At 53.4% G+C, this 15,967-nt stretch overlaps 3 protein-coding genes across 3 annotated transcripts; all 3 read right to left on the bottom strand.

The window, feature by feature from the left end:
- Positions 1 to 1,778: 1,778 nt before the first annotated feature.
- On the bottom strand, positions 1,779 to 3,530 carry CTRU02_207477 (conserved glutamic acid rich protein; the record flags this gene model as incomplete). The annotated part of the gene is made up of 4 exons (XM_070204898.1): positions 1,779 to 1,785; positions 1,846 to 2,054; positions 2,103 to 2,869; positions 2,924 to 3,530. The coding sequence occupies 4 exons, from the start codon at positions 3,528 to 3,530 to the stop codon at positions 1,779 to 1,781; spliced, it is 1,590 nt and encodes a 529-aa protein (XP_070061431.1).
- Positions 3,531 to 7,113: 3,583 nt separating this feature from the next.
- Positions 7,114 to 8,806, bottom strand: CTRU02_207476 (uncharacterized protein; the record flags this gene model as incomplete). The annotated part of the gene is made up of 3 exons (XM_036719134.1): positions 7,114 to 8,027; positions 8,086 to 8,482; positions 8,537 to 8,806. 3 exons carry the CDS (start codon positions 8,804 to 8,806, stop codon positions 7,114 to 7,116), a joined length of 1,581 nt encoding a protein of 526 aa, XP_036588841.1.
- A 2,899-nt stretch (positions 8,807 to 11,705) lies between these two features.
- CTRU02_207475 (6-phosphofructokinase alpha subunit) lies at positions 11,706 to 14,162 on the bottom strand (the record flags this gene model as incomplete). Its single annotated transcript, XM_036719135.1, has 3 exons — positions 11,706 to 12,878; positions 12,930 to 13,394; positions 13,449 to 14,162. The coding sequence occupies 3 exons, from the start codon at positions 14,160 to 14,162 to the stop codon at positions 11,706 to 11,708; spliced, it is 2,352 nt and encodes a 783-aa protein (XP_036588842.1).
- Positions 14,163 to 15,967: the final 1,805 nt, after the last annotated feature.

Raw genomic sequence — 15,967 nt, 5'->3', positions numbered from 1 at the left:
AAGCTGACAGATACAGGTAAACTCTAGGGTCGCTTGTGATTGATTTGCTGTTGGATCTTCCAATCGCTTTCTGACTTCGACAGAACGGGGGGGGGGGGGTTCTATCTCCTTGTCAATGAACGTCGAACTATTACTTTCTTGCTGTGTCGTTTGTCTATTCAAGTTCATACCCACCGATACGACGACTCAACCCCGACTGTAATGATTGGGGGAGGATGTACACTATTACTTGTTTTGTTGAAGAGTTGCAGGTGATGAGGAGCCAGAAAAGTTTGCTGTTAATTATCGAGGGGTTCGGGGGGTTAGTAGGTCGGAGCGCTCATGGTAGCTGAATGATGACGAGACTGCAGTCTCTTTTACTGAGTCTTTCTCTGAGTGATTACATTTCTTGGTGTTTTGCCTATGTGAGCCGTGTAAGTTGAGCCGACAAGGATGACCTAGATATTGTCATTGCCACCTGTGTGCCTTAACTATGCCGTCGTTCATCGAAGTGCTGTCTTCGCAGGCTGAAAAGGTTTCATTGGCATCCTATTTCAATGCAGGATGGGAAATCGAGAAGAAAAAAAAAAAAAAAACCCGGAGAAGATGGAGCATGAGCCACGAAGACCGAGGTCGGCCGGCCCCTTCTCATTTTTTTCACGACCATCACGAAGACATGGAGGGTCTACCAACCTAGTGTTATGGGCAAGTTGACCATAAGGACCTACATCAATGTGTTTCTTAACAGAATCGTCCAGTAAACAGAGCGTTTTCCGCAACTGGGTGTCCGAGAGATGGGGTTATTGACCTTTACTGGTCAGAGGGCATGGAAGTATGTAAGATCTGGCAAACCACGTCAGCAGTACCTGTTACGGCCGCCCCCGGTGCTACACCCGTTAGCCACATGACTGTTGGAGACTTTCCCAATTGTCAGGATGTTGTGCTTAAGCCGGCGTAGACTGCGTGTGGCACGTTCCGAGGTATAAGTGATGACATTGCAGAATGTCTTGAGATGAGTTCTGCTTTTCTTTTGGTTTCCTTTCATTCGGCAAAATGAGATATGATGTGCTGATGGTGATTAGCATGCTATTTTGGTGAGATCTGCAACATGTCGCAATACCAGAAATCTATGAGATGCCCTCAAGTTTTCGAGAAGGGTACTTATCCATGAGGAGCAACTGAAGAGGAGGACAATACCGTCTTTAAACTCGTGATGAATCGTGTAGGTTTTATTAACTGGTGAGACCAATGTAAACAAAGATGGCATTAAGACGGAAACCATTTAGTTCGCATACGACCGTGTTATCAAACGACTGTGCCTGCGAATGGAGAAGTGAGCGATTCGATGCTCGCAAGCCCATGTCGCAAACATGACAACCTTGTACAACGCTGACAACTAGCTATACAAATGAGAACGGAGTGGTTGCTACACATGGATCAAGGGTCGTCGTTGCCATGATAGCCTTTACATTAGAATGGCAATGAACCATAGTCTTTAAACCCTACATACACTGGCTTTCGTTTAAACGAGACGCCGATAAAAGTCACAACGTAAACGGCCCGGTTGAATCATAAGTCATAATTGCTCCTAATACAATCTAACTCCGCCCTATTCTCCGCCGCTATGTAGTATTCATGAATCGTTACACATGTGCCGGGCAGAAAGCCAGTAAATGGGTAAAAATGAGAAAAGAAGACACACATAGCCCGACAGATCCGGCCTCTAATGCCAGTACATCCATACCAAGTGACATGTTCTGTAGTCCAAACCCAACATAGAGCGCCATTCCGCCTTAAGCTCACATCCTAGATGATGCCAGGGTTTCCGCATTCATGATCCGTATATCGTCGCGTGCACGCGCTTACCAACGTCTGGGTCGTTGGCTGTCGTAGACGACCTCGCGCTCGTAGACTCGCTCATCGTCGTACTTGCTAGGGAGACGATGGTGGTGGTGGTGTCCATGGCGGCGATCCCAGTCGTCGCGCCACTCCTTCTCATACTCAATCTCACGGACACGCTCCTTGCGGAAGCGGCGGATCTCGTCTGACACCTGCACCAGCTCCAAGACATCATCCTACGTCCTGTTAGTATGTACTGTGTACAGCCGTAGAGATTTACTTACGTATTTCAGATATTGCATGATGTAGAAGAAATATTCCGTCTCCTCGAAGTCATAGCCCAGCTCGATAATGGCGTCACGGATGACAAGATCCTTGGTGATCTCTGTCCACATGTTGTCGTTACGCTTCTGAGACGGGCGTGGGCGACGCTCCTTCGTCTTCTCGATATCGATTTCAGTCTCGCGGTCATACACCTGGACACTGAGACGGTCACGCGATTCCCGGGGTGAAGGGGGAACAGGAGCAGGAACCGAGATCGGAGCATCCTCTCGCTCCCGCTCGGGAATGAACTTGGAGCGTCTCACCCCGTTGTAGCGCTGCCAGGTAACCTCCGCAGAGCCACCGCCCACACCGTCCATCTTCACGCGCTCAGTTCCGGGGGGCACGTCCACGATGGTCCAGTCCTTGGTGGCGCCACCCCAGGCTTCGCCCATCCTGCCTCGCGAATCGATCTTGGAGGTGATGTACTCGGCCTCCTCGTCAACGGGAGTGCGAGCAGCAGCAGAGTGAGCTCGACGGCGCGATTGATATTGACGATCATCGATGCGCAGGCGGTCGGTGCTCGAGACAAGTTCTCTGCTGTCCTTGAAAGCGGGGGACCTGCGTTCACGACTGGGGGAGCGGTGACGGCTTCTTGATCGGTGGATATCGATGTCGGTCCTGTTGCGAGATGTGGTGATGTCGATATCCAGCTCCCGTTCCTCAGTACGAGTAATAGGTCGAGGTGCGGGACGTGGAGGGGGAGGGGGGCTGGGTACACGGGTGACACCTAGTTGCGTTAGTGCTTGTCGAGCAGCGGTCTCATAACTTTTCGTAAACTTACCATGATCTATGTCACGATAGTGAGTAATGACCTCTCGTTCGATCGTGGGTCCACGAATTACTTGAGGAGGCGCAGGTTGAGGTGGAGGCGATGGAGAAGGAGAGGGCCTACGCTCCTTTTCCCTCTCACGTTCGACAATGCGCACACCGACACGACTGCGTTCTCTAGCCGGAGGCGGGGGAGAAGGCGACCGTGGCCGCTCGACGTAACGAGCGCGAACCATCTCGGGAGGAGGGCCGCGGGAAGGGCTGCGGATCTCGCGCTCACGCTCAGAGATGCGCACTCTTGAACGCTCAAGCTCCTGGTCATGATGATGGTGTGGGGGCGGCGTCAGGCTGCGAGCCCTGCGAATGACACGTTCACGGTAAACAGGACTCGGAGAACGCTGTCGAGGTCTTGATAGCTCCCGTGATTCGACCTCCCGACGGCTAAGAACAAGAGCACCAGCCTCAGGAGGGCGCTCATCGCGGAGAAAACGGAGGCGGTCGCCTTCGCGCTCGCGGGGTCTGTCGCGCACGTCGACGTCATTGAATGCAACCCGGCTCTCAGCTCTCTCACGGCGAGGCTCGTAGAAGCGGTCTTCGAAATCGTTCGAACGGTAAGCCATGATTTCTAGACGTAAAAACGGGCGTAGTCGCCTCGGGTAGCTGCAGCTGAGATGTCTGTGTGTGTGCTTGTGGAGAGGTTATCCGAGCAAGTGGGATGAATGGCGGGGTAAAAGGCCGTTGATAGATGGTCGTTTATCGCAGAGAGTAGCGTGAGTGCTTAGCGACGCTTGAGCAGCACGACACGGGTATTGTGTGCCACAGGTGAAGCGACCCCGAAATTTCAAATCAAACGCTCCTCGAAGGTCGAGGAATGAGCGACAAAACGTAGGTGAAGGGATGTAGTTTGATCACAGGCCGAGTAGTCTGGAGCAAGCCCGGCTGAGAGTGAGAGGAGGGGATGAGAAGGAGTGAGTGTGAGAGGAAGAGGGAGTAAGAGTGGGAGCAACGTCGTCATACCACAGCGAAAGCTGGGTATGTATGTGAGTGCGTATGTAGGTAGGTGGTATGTAATAAAGGCGACCGACAGGTGATATAGGCCTGCAGAGCAAGCAGGCTGCGTGCCGTCCGTTCGTGGGGGATTTGGATTTGGACTTTGGGAGGATGGAGGGGGAGGTGAAGGGTGGGCGGGTAGAGGGCAGCGAAATGGGAGGGGCTGGCCGGGGTGAGCAGGCCTGGCTTGTTCTTCGCAGTTCCAGCTGTGGGCGTGCGCGGCGCGGTGAAGCTCAGTCTGCTGTCACTGAGCAGGGGTGTTCCCGACGTTTTGTATATGTTGCTGCGGGAAGCGGGACGGTAGGGATGCCGTCGCAAAGGCGATTGAGGGTGTTGAGGCCCCGGATTTTGGGCAGCTTCGAGTTTCCCTATATTGAGACGAAGAGAAAGTGTTGAATAAGGCGCGAATCTCTAAGGTAAGGAAGCCCTATGAGCGGATCTGCGGCGGCGTACGTTGTCCGGCTAGTCAAACAAGGTAAGAATGAGGAGGCAGTCGACAAGAGGGCTCCGGTAATCTGGAACTGGACGTCAACGATGCAACTTGGGTTGCGCTGGGCAAAGCAAAAGCAAGGAGCACCGGTCGGAGATTGGTTGGACTTGGAGCAGAACTGGACAGAGGCAGATTGCGGTGGATGACGAGCAGGACGAAAGAAGCCGAATGGACAGTAAGTAGCGGAAAGGCACAGAGATGCAGAGAAGGCGATCCAAGTCTTCTGTTGTGTCCTCATTGATTCATCATCCACTTGGATGCATGCGAGGCATCCACTTGGGCTCTGGTGGTGCAGACTGAGTGCTTGTTAGTCCTCGGGCAGTGGACGTGGTGTCCCTCACCGATCTCCGGGTGCCCAATGAGCAAGGCCCTGACTTGTGACTCGCAGGTCGAGATGCAGCAACAGCAGCAGGCAGCCACGCAGAGCCACAAAGCAAAGACCAGTCCCAGGTCGAGTTCGAGTGAATACCGGTTGGCGGCTTGATTACATGATTCCGTATGGACGGGAACTGATCTGGCGGTGGCAGTTGTGTGTTCAACGGTTGATGACACACTGCAGATGGAAAGTGCCGACCCTGTATCCTCGAGGAAAGAGGGATTACTACGTATGGTAGAACAAGGGAAGAAAAAGAAAAAAACGGAAGCAGGCAAGCACGTATGCGCAGGTACGGATACCTTACTTTGCACTTTCCTTGGCCTGTCTGGTTGGCAAAAGGTTACACTTGACAGCGTCGTCCGTCTCTCTCTTTCTTTCTCTCCCTCTGTCACTTTTCCATTTGGGGAAGGCAGGCTGGCAGATTCAGCATCGCCAGGCCTGGTCTGGCTGCTTCCACCAACGTTCCATCTCACCTAGTCAATGATACCCCAAGTTTGGGACAATGGAGCCTCGTGTCCCTGAAAAGACCTCGCCAACAGGTGCATGAAGCTGGCTTGCTTCGTCCAAAGACCTGATTTAGATTATTATTTCTGTGTTGCTATTACTGGGAAGGCCGATCAAACAAGGGGGCAGTGAACAAGTCCTAATTGTGGAAAGCGCGGGAAGGAGCTCCAATGCCTTGGAAAAGTGGATCCCCTTCGCTGGAGGTATCCAACTTCTTTTTTTTTTTTTTTTTTCCCCCCATCTCCTTCTGCTTCCTCATCACAAGCCAGAGCTCCTCTCCCCCTCCCCCTCCCTCCGTGCCCAGCCCCCGCTGTCAGCTTGTCTCCAGTCCATCGCCAAAAAAGACACTGACGCAATTCTGCATAAGCACACCAACTCCAACCAGCATTTCCCGCCGCCTCTTCTACCGTCACTAGGGCCTGTCTCTCTGCCCACTTTCGTTCGTCCCCTTCTCATGCCAAGGTAGCTACCGGACATCGATAGTGGCACAGTTGGAACCGGTGCGACAGGCTACCGAGTAAGTCGACGTAGCTACCGCTTAACTGCCAATTCCCACCCTTCAAACCCAATTCTAGAATCCTTCCAACTGCCGGGGATGGCCTGGACCCTGAGAGCACCTTTTACCCTGGCCCTGAGCCCATTTTCCATATTCCAAATTTGTAGTTCTCCGTTATCGTGTCGCATCCCTCGTTGCTTGATGAGCTCAAGGCTATAGCACCTCCATTACCCATCTACCAAAAGGTTCCGGAGCAAATCGAACGAGTGCCCGAACCAAACACTACGTAGAGAAAGATTTTGCGGGATATCCTTCCTGGCCACCGCTTGCTGCCAGAGACTCCGCAGTTGGGTTCTGCCTTCGGCGACCAAACCAGGATATCGCTGCTCTTGCTTCAGCCTGATCGCCGGGACCAACCCAAAGACGTTCATGTCAAGAGCCTGACCCCAAGACCAGTTCGTCAGTCCGCTCATCAGATGTTCATCTTGTTGCTCTTGCGTCTGGCCTTTCCACCCTCCATCTCACTTGTTTAGCACCCGGACCGGTAATCAACCAGGAGGTAACTGGGATACCGCCGTTGATTGGCCTGGCCTGACATCCCTAGGGACCCTGAAGAGAAACAGGGCATCATCCGGCCCGTCCACGAGTTGTTGGTGACCTCCCACACCATCATGAGACACAGCCCAGCTTGCACTCTTCGGAAAAAATTCATGTATACCTCTTAGGGCAACTGCGTCTTCCAGGCCATTTATTGGCCAGCGGTAATGAAGCGCTTTTTAACGGACTACTGCCACCCTCACGCCAGCCTGTCTCTAACGTCAGAGGTGGGTTACCTTGTCAGTGATAGCTCCGTCTCGCCGCCCTTTGGCGGCTATCCCTTAATTATGGCGGAAACGCTCAAGGATGAGGAGGAAGAGGAGCGTTGCCGACGGACCTAGACCAGCTTACCCATACACCTCAATATCTAGCGCTCGGTAAGCGCGGGAGCTCCCCTTTCTTCTCCCTGGCCTTTTCGTGATGAACGGGAAGCTGAAACTAGAGCGTCCAGGCCCTCGGAACTTAGGGGACAAGGTTTGGTGGCCTCGGGAAACCCGCTGGCGTAGTCAGTTAGTCTAAACAAGCTGTAAGCGATGGACGAGTCCGCCGTTACTCATTCATACTTTTTCAACACGTCTTCACACAATCGACACATATCTCTCTCGGCTGTCAACCGGAATCAGCGGCTTTGGCATCAAGTCATTCATAGCGTTCATTATTCGGTAATTCGTTTGGCCCAAGTCCATGGCCTTATTGCCTATCGGCCTGCGCCTCCCTCCAGCCTCCAATGCTTCTCCTGGCAGCATTCTGCCCTGTTGCGTCCATTTCTCTAAAGTGACCCTCTCCGACAAGCTCGTGCCTCTCGCCGACGGGTAGTTCTTGTGGCGGCATTATATCTCTAGTGTCTGCCTCCAATATTGGTGTCCCGAGTTTCTCTCTTGGGCCCTCGGGACTCCACACCAGGTTTCCGTACTCTGAGTACGGCCCCACTCCGCCGGCTCCGTATATGCTGTTCCCGAAGGATGTTTGTCGAGTGACAGCCTCAATCTCCTTCAGCCGGGCCTCCTCCGCCTCTATTTGCTGCCTTCTCCGTCGCACGAAGAAGAAGATGCCGATACCCGCAATGGCAAGAACCCCTACTGTAACACCCACACCGATGCCCGCCTTGGCTTCCATGGACAGAACCGCCGGTTTCGCCGTTGCGCCCGATGTCTCAGTCGGCGATGCCGATCCTCCGTCTGCTGGCGGGGTCGTATTGAAACTGGGGACTGTAGTTGCGTCAACCCAGAGTCCCTGGGGGTTGTGGTACACCTGTACCAGGCTGCCGTTCGAGCGATACCACAGCCATATTTCGTTCGTGTCGAAGTTGTTCGTTGATGTCAGTGCGCCGGCCGGTTCGTCAGCCACGGGCCACAGGCGCTCAGCTTGTCCCGGCATCATTGTCCACGCCCAGTTGATATTCGACACTTGGTGCAGCTTGGCATCTGTTCCTATGTAGAAGATGCTTCTCACGTACGAGTGATCCACCGATGCGGCGAAGCTTGTCACGTTACGTGGCCACGCCGGCAGCGTGAAGTTCGGCGTCATCGAGGAATCGAGCAGGATGTTGGCCGCATCTGTGTTGTTTGTGACTGTGTTGTTTGCAAGAGGACGAGGTAGCGTGGCTTTGCTCCAGTTAGCATATTCGCGCAAACGATTTCAACCGAGACATGGGCAACAAACCAATACGCCAACTGTCATCCTTGTAGTATCTCGAAATTTCAAGTGTCTCCGAGTCTTTGGGGAAGATGACGGACACATTCGCCACACCGGAGTGCACCGACGATAATGCCATGGTGGGCACAACCTCCTGGGAAATCTGGCCCTGTAATTGCCAGTCCGTTTTTGTTGTATACGACAAGACATTGACCCTCTTCTTCTCGTCGTGAAAGAAAACCCGGTAACCATTCTCTGCGCCCAACAGCTCGACTGTCAGGCCGGTCTGCGGGTGGATGGACTGGACGCCGGCTGTGGAGGAGATGACATATTCACCCTTGGTGGCGTAGAAGCCGGTGTTCATATCGCACTCGAAATATCCGTTTACGATTGAGCCGTCCTCGTTGATAAAGAACAGTGAAGCCTAAGTCTGTGTTAACCACCATACAAATGAGTTTGGGGAAGGAGGCAGACGCACCACTGTCTTCAACTTCTTCGCGTCGTACCACCCAGCCCCGGCGAGGGCCGTGCCGTTTCGAGCTCTCTTCAGCAGATTTAGAGCGTTCTTCCCGTCTGTGGGGAAGATGGGCGTGTGGTTGCTGTTGCACAAACTGTACAAGATGTGTCCCGTGGCGGGATCTTGCATGGCCACATGAGGGCTCACCTCCGTCCACCACGACACCAAACACGACACTGGCGAGACGAGGAGCATCGCCCCGAGGACGATGTTCAAGGCGAAACGATTCATTGTGGTGACCTGTTAGATATGGCGGTGAACGACAGGAATTAGGTCTACTGCGTATCGACCTCTTTAAGAAGGACTCAAAGGTCTCATTCGGTCAGGACCTTGTAGCCGTGACGGACTGCTCAACGAAACAGAGGAGAGGGTCGGGAGACAAAAGAGCAGGCCACCGCCCCAACCGGGGACGGGCTGGGTTTATCAATCTTCCCGCGGGGTTGTACTCTACCGACGGCATCCTGGGAGTGAACACCGAATTCCATCCATCTCTAGTATGTGCCCCCAAACCCAACTCGGGAAGCTCAATCGCTTCTTTGACATGCAGCAGCAGCAGCACTACTGCCGGGTCACCCCAGGGGGGGACCCAGAAGGCGAAGCGTCCTTCACTGCACCTCGACGGGTCCTCAATCGACCGCTCGTTGGTTTGGAAAGAAATCTCAGCTTGCTCGTCCTCCTACCCTTGTTGCTGACGCAGCAAACGGCCCCGAAGATTGCGCCAGTTTATTTCGGAGTCGTCGGTGCAAGAGCTGTCATTGGCCGAGGAAGTGCCGCTTGAGCAAGGGAAAAGGTGACAAATAAAAAAATAAGGCCAGGCAGACAACGATCAAGGGTCTGTCGAGACAAGATGCTACCCAATTCCGGCCGGTGAACGATAGTGTTGGCATGGATATGCCCCAGCACTCCGGGTGTGGCGTTCTTACGCTTCTCGGTAGGGCTAGCCGTTTGGCGAACAGGCTTATCGGGGGGGCCACGACAAACCAGCACAAGCTCGTGAATCTGCTGGAGACAACGTGCTGTTCAAATTAAGGGGGGGGAAAAAAGGCTGATATGCGGCTGAAGTGCTGCATGTTCAGCCTCAGGGCTTGTTTCTGACATCCAACTCGGGGCTCATCATATCAGGCTGAGGTAACAATATCCCGTTTTTCTCACAAAGTAATTGCCCAAGTCTTTAGAGAAGAAGAGAAAAAAACAATACTATAGTACCCAGTCTCACCGTCACGATAACAAGTCCGAACCGGACTCACTAGAGTTGTTCCCCAACCACCCTCGTGATAGCGAACATGGGTTTACAGACAAGGGTTTGGGGCCCAGAATGGCCCTTTCTCGCTTCTTTTCGCTGCATCTGTCTCCTTTGAGGACGGTTTAAAGCCGTGCTGCAACCCTAACCCGAAAATCTCTACCCGGTAACCACTCTAAAGTGGAGTCTGGATGAAGAAGTTGCCGTGGGTGCTTACTGAGCGCCCGGCCCCCACCATGGCAGGGGTTGCGCTAAACGGACCAACGATCAGTCAGTTGGGCCTTTTGTAACCAGGGGTCGTCTACGATCAAGCAAAAAGAAGGTTGAAGATCTCCTCGCCCGCTTGTGCCTGTGCCTGGGCTCTCTCCTTTGACAGATCTCTTTCCACAAGAGAACCAGAAAAATAACCCAGCCTCAGCCACACGAGCTTAATGCGGCCGTTGGGCCACCCGGCGTCCCGTAAACTCTACAAAACTTTTGCCCATACGAATCCTTCAGCCCTGGATTGAGTAATCCAAACGGCCCCCCCTCCCCCCCCTTCTCTCTCCCCAGACAAGCAAGCTGTGGTGTTTTTGGTTTACCTCAGCCGCTTCGTTTCTGCACTTACGTGATTCACACACAGCCGCCGCCGCCAGACCTTGCCTTGTCTGATCTCTCCCCCCTCACACTTCTTTACATAGCTGCGCGCTTGTCTGTTTGGGGGAACCGAGAACTTGGAAACGCGATCAGCTGGGCGGTTATCGCTCTTGGCGGGGAAGGCGAAAGGGGGGAAAAAGAAAAGAAAAGAAAAAAAAAAGGGACCCCAAAAACAATAGACCGGTTCTACCATGTCTCCGGGTTGCCCCCTTCGCGTGTATGTTCATCTGACATCAGCAGGATGGAAAGAATGCACACCACCAACTATTGGATGAGGCGCTTGTTTCAGCCCTTTCATCCGACCTCGTAAAACATATACATATACATACATACACATACAAACACTTAGACATAGTGTACACACAACACACACACACACACACGGAATCTTCGGTGAACTCAACAAGTTCTCAAAAACACTGGCGTGATTATTCGCAGCATGTAAGAAAATCGACTATTGAAATATGGTTCCAAGTCTGACATGCCGGCGATCTGACCGGACTAACCCGCAGTCCAGTCCACCTTGGACCACCCCCAAAGAACATACACCCATGTGATGAAGTCCCTCCCTCCCTCGCTCGCTCACCCCCTCCCCCAGTACATTCTACCAAAAATGGCCTTGCAGAAAATCCATCGGTTTCTAGCGTGCGCGGCACGCGGGTCCAATAACCCATCAATCAGGATCGGGATTTGGCTGCCATGACTGGACGGACAAACCAACGACGGGCACAGGTACTAGTTTTCCAGTTTTCCGGGGGACCATGATACCGAACCTCCCCTCCCCTCTCCCCTCCCCATGGAGGGGGGGGGGGGGGGGGGGGGGGGATGCAAGGGCGACTTCGCCCGGGCGTCCCATTCTCTAATGGGAAGGACCGTCTCTGTTGTCTTGCTTCCGCGTATCTTGGTGATTGCTTACCCGGGTCCCGGGGGGTGTGTTTTTTAGGTAGGTCCTTTTGCAGGGCTAGGTTCAGGGACATACTAGACCCTGAGGGTGAAAGTTCAAGCATACCGCTGTCTAAGCAACGGTCCTAGGCCATGGAGAAGATGCCCATGCCAGTCACACCCCTCATCCCACGCGCGTCGGCTCTCTGGACTGGAGAAAATTGAGTCTAATAGAAAATGCCATTTCGTTAAGTTTCCCTAGGTAATCAGTGCCAAACCCCGTCGCGCCCGTCAAACAACACCCGTTGCTCCTCCCCCATATTTCCCTGCATTAACCTCCTTCGCTTGCTCTACTCTATCTCTATCTTCGCCTCATGCCTCAAGGCCTCTTTTGACGTCCTTAGCCTTCAACCCCGTAAGGACCTCCTCCGGCCTGTGGTGGGCGGGTCTGCCTGAGAGCATGTTGACCACATCCGTCATGTGTGCCCAGTGAACGTCCTTGGGCCGACGGTTCTTCCAGTCCGTGTCGTGGTCCTCGAGGTCGAGGATGGGCGTAAAGACAACGCTGGCACCCTTGATTCCTATAACAGAGGCGCTCATTGGGTCCCTCTTGCACCTGTTATGCGACTTGGGCCGGAACTCCTCTAGGTGCTGCATGCACTTGATTGCCAGTCTGACAGCACGGCATCTGTCCATGGGGGACGGGACACCACCCTGCTGGACATGTCCAGGAATGCTGTCGCGAGACTCAAATCTGCCGCGGGCCTCCTTGCGGATGATGTCGGCGATGAGCTTGGCGTTGAACACGTCGTCGGCCTTTTCGTTGATAAGGATCAAACGACCAGAAGAGGACTGGCCCTTGTCGTGCGCAAAGATATTGCGGAGGTGACGAACGTCGGCAGCCAACATCTCGAGGTCCATACCCTCCTCTGGAGTGTAAACAGCGCTCGCACCGACACTAAGTCCGGCCAGCGTGGCGATGTAGCCGGATTTGCCGCCCTGAGTCTCGACGACGAAAACACGCCGACGCGTAGCCGAGGCGGATTGCTTGATTTTGTCGCAGTACTGCACTAGCTCGTTCAAGCAAGTGTCAGAGCCGAGAGAGTACTCTGAACCGGGAACATTGTTCGAGATGGTGGCGGGCAAGAGAACCATGGGAATGCACAGGGAAGGGTACAATTCTCTGGCCTTGCGCAGCTGCGAGACCGCATGGTATGCCTCAAACCCACCAACCAGGAACAGACCGTCGAACTCGTACTTCTCGATGAGGTTGGCAATGAGCTCCATGCCGGATTCAGACGGAAGTTCTCGGTTGGTTCCTATCTCAGACCCTCCCTTGCTGGCCCAGCTGTCGACCTCGAGCCAATCGAAAGGCCTCACCGCACCATCCGGCTTGTCGCCATGATGTCTTGCAAAACCGGCGAAACCGTTGTGAATGCCAACGGGCTCGTGGCCGCGGGACAAGCAGTAGGCAACACCTGCGCGAACAGCGGCGTTCATTCCACCGGCTGGCGCGCCAACGTTGATAAATCCAATCTTCATCCTCTGTCACAGCGTTAACATGGTTCTATCACAAGGGCCTCAGAAGGTACCCACCTCCTTTTCAGGGAGATGATGATCGTCTACTCTGACGTTCGTGGTCAAGTTGTAAGAGCTGAACATCTCAGAGAATTCGGCGTCGCGGAGGGACATTGCCTTCTCGAAATCCTTCTCTTCGACTGCCTTCGCAACGGTCTTGGTGTCCTTGACAGCTTGCATGAGGGGTCTCCGGATGATTTGGTTCTCGGTGATCGCAATAAAGCACGTTTCGGTCTCGGGGGTCGCTTCGAGGACGGCCTTGACAGCCTCCACACCCTGAAGCGTTGCCAGCATTCTGTCGTAAGCCACAGCAGTACCTCCACGCTGGACGTGCCCAAGTGTTGTGACGCGAGTGTCCAGTGCCAGTCCATTCTTGTCCGCAAGTAGATCCTTGACCATCTCTGCAGTGATCTTGTTACCGTTGCTGTCCTTGGCACCCTCGGCGATGATGACAATCGTCTTGCGCTTTCCGTAGCTCCGGTGCTATATAGATATTAGTTTATCCCTTGCAATATGGGATCCCTGGAATATGCATACCCTCTTCACGATTTCACACATCTCGTCTTCCCAGTTCTCCTCCCTAGGCTTTTCGGGAATGAAAATGAAGTCAGCACCCGTCGCAACACCAGCCATGAGTGCTAGCCAGCCGCAATGACGACCCATGACTTCGATAACGAAAGCCCGAGAGTGAGAAGAGGCAGTAGCCTCGATATAGTCGACCATCTCGCAGATACGCTCGAGTGCAGAGTAACAACCAATGGTTGCATCGGTACCGGACATGTCATTGTCAATGGAACCGACGAGACCGACGATGTTGAGGTGTTTGTAAGGCTCGACCTGCTCCTTCTTGAGTTGTCCGGTTGAGATGAGCTCCTCAACCAAGGAGGGCCACTCGGCGCGGAACTTGTCGGCGCCAGTCAGAGAACCGTCACCACCGCAGATGATCAGGGCATCAATGCCGTGAAGGATCATGTTCTTGGCTGCGGTCAATCGGCCGGGCCGCTCGTAAAATGCCATGCAGCGGCGGGTTCCGATCAGAGTGCCGCCCTGTCCGAGGTAGTTACGCACATCTCCCCAAGAGGCCTTGCGAATCTGATCGCCACCTTGTACCAAACCCTCGTATCCGTCGTACACGCAGTAGGGATCGCAGCCCATGTGAAGTGCTGTTCGGACAACAGCTCTTACTACGCCGTTCATACCTGGGGAGTCACCTCCCGAGGTCATGATGGCGATCTTCTTCTTAGCAGCCATGGTTGCAGTGGTCAAATTATGGTGTTTCGCAGATTGTCGGGACGCCGGGATCAGTAGGAGGAGAAAAAAGGGGGGAGGGATAGAAGACCCTTTACAGATAAATGGTTAGTTGTTGTCGGAATGGAAAGGGAACCATACGAAGATACGGATAGTCGTAATATGTTCAAGGGATGATCGTACGAGTTGTTCGGCCGTGCGCAGAAACAGGGAAATGCGGAGAGAAGAGGGAGGTAGTGTCAAAAGATCATGAACTTCTCCCAGGCCAGGCGAGACAGGTGCCAAGTTCTTGGAAGCTGCGAAATTGTTGGAAGCTTGAGGGAGGGCTAGACTTGGAACTCGGAACGGGGCGAAGGAAAGCTGCGAGACACACTCGGCCGCGTTTTAGGCTTGGAGAGGCACGTAGAAAAAGATGTCCCAGTCGTCCTGGAGCAGATAATAATAGTGCGCCCTTGTGTTTTAATGGCGGGGAACAATGGGCAAACAGCATGCAGCAACGGGCTCTTACCGCAAAAAGGGCAGGGAAAATTAAAATAAAAAATAGCAAGGCCCTAGTGCAACCAGCAGTTCACCCCTCCCAACAGAGCCAGCAACAGGGTAGTGACGTGTGGGTTGAGAGCTCTTATCGCTTATCGTGGCGCGGGGGAGCTCCGGCCAAGCCCAGCAAAAGCCGCAGAGCGTCGTCACATTTGCAAGGGCTAGCGTTACAGGCAGCCTATAGAAACCTTTTACGTCGCTGAATCAGGTACAAGGGAGCGCCTTACTGGCCAGCCTGGTTACAGTGGGCTGTCTTTTAGCTGAGCGTTTGTTGCAGAAGGATCTTCACTGACATTTCGGTGCCTCACAAGAGTAAGTAATGCCCAGGTGTGACGGGCATGAGAAGTCGCCCGGTCTGTTTAATCGCTCACTGCAAGAATGAATGTGTCAAACCATTTCCAGTGATCCCCATTCGTGAGGGAAATAATTGGTCAGTGCTGCCTTTTTTTTTTTTCTCGCTGTTACTCGAGTGAGGGGTTTAACACCTTACAAGGTTCCCTCGGTCGTCTCCCACTTCGGGCTTATTCTGGGCTCCTTTCACCCATATCCACCACTATTGCCTGGCCCAGACTTGTCACCAACCTCAACCTGCCCCTCTATCAAGCTCCAGTGCGGGGCTGGTGGATGGACCAGTCCAGGGTTCAACATGCTGGATGAGCGCATGCCGTGCGCACCACAGCAAAAAGGAGCTTTTTGGTGAGCGCGGCTCCGCGGCCTTTGGAGGGGTCATCCAGGTTTCGTTGATAGACGCGGACGTCCTACATTAATAAACCTTATTGTCAATTAATATCAACATTTCAGACACTAACACCACCAATAATGTCTTAGATCTTGCTTTGTGCCTCCTGAAATGACTGTCTCTCTCAACCAGATGACGGCGTCCGGAGTTGTCGACAAACCGCTCCGATAATCGCTGCGCTCCAATCCCACGGTTGAGCTAGAGACATATTAATGATGGTGGAGGCAAGCCACTGGCAGGGATACAGGGATGACCCTCCGAAGTGAAAGCGAACAATGTTAGCTCCCGACAACTTTGGTGCTCGAGTGACAAGTCAAGTTGTCCGGTCTTTATATCTCTTTCTTCAGCGGAATGCAGAAATAAATGATTATGTTTACACTAGCATTCAGCGCCTTTGCTCCATTTATGCGGACATCCTCATTGCCATATCAATCTGTTGATTGAATGATGTCGTAAAGGCTGCACAGAGCACCCAAATGCCGGCCATTGTAGCTGTCTAACTTACCGTAAAATTCATCTATTTAATTGACAT

This window comes from Colletotrichum truncatum (genome assembly GCF_014235925.2).
Source record: "Colletotrichum truncatum strain CMES1059 chromosome Unknown Contig_0004, whole genome shotgun sequence".
Classification (NCBI taxonomy): domain Eukaryota; kingdom Fungi; phylum Ascomycota; class Sordariomycetes; order Glomerellales; family Glomerellaceae; genus Colletotrichum; species Colletotrichum truncatum.
This window is presented reverse-complemented; position numbering and strand designations above follow the sequence as displayed.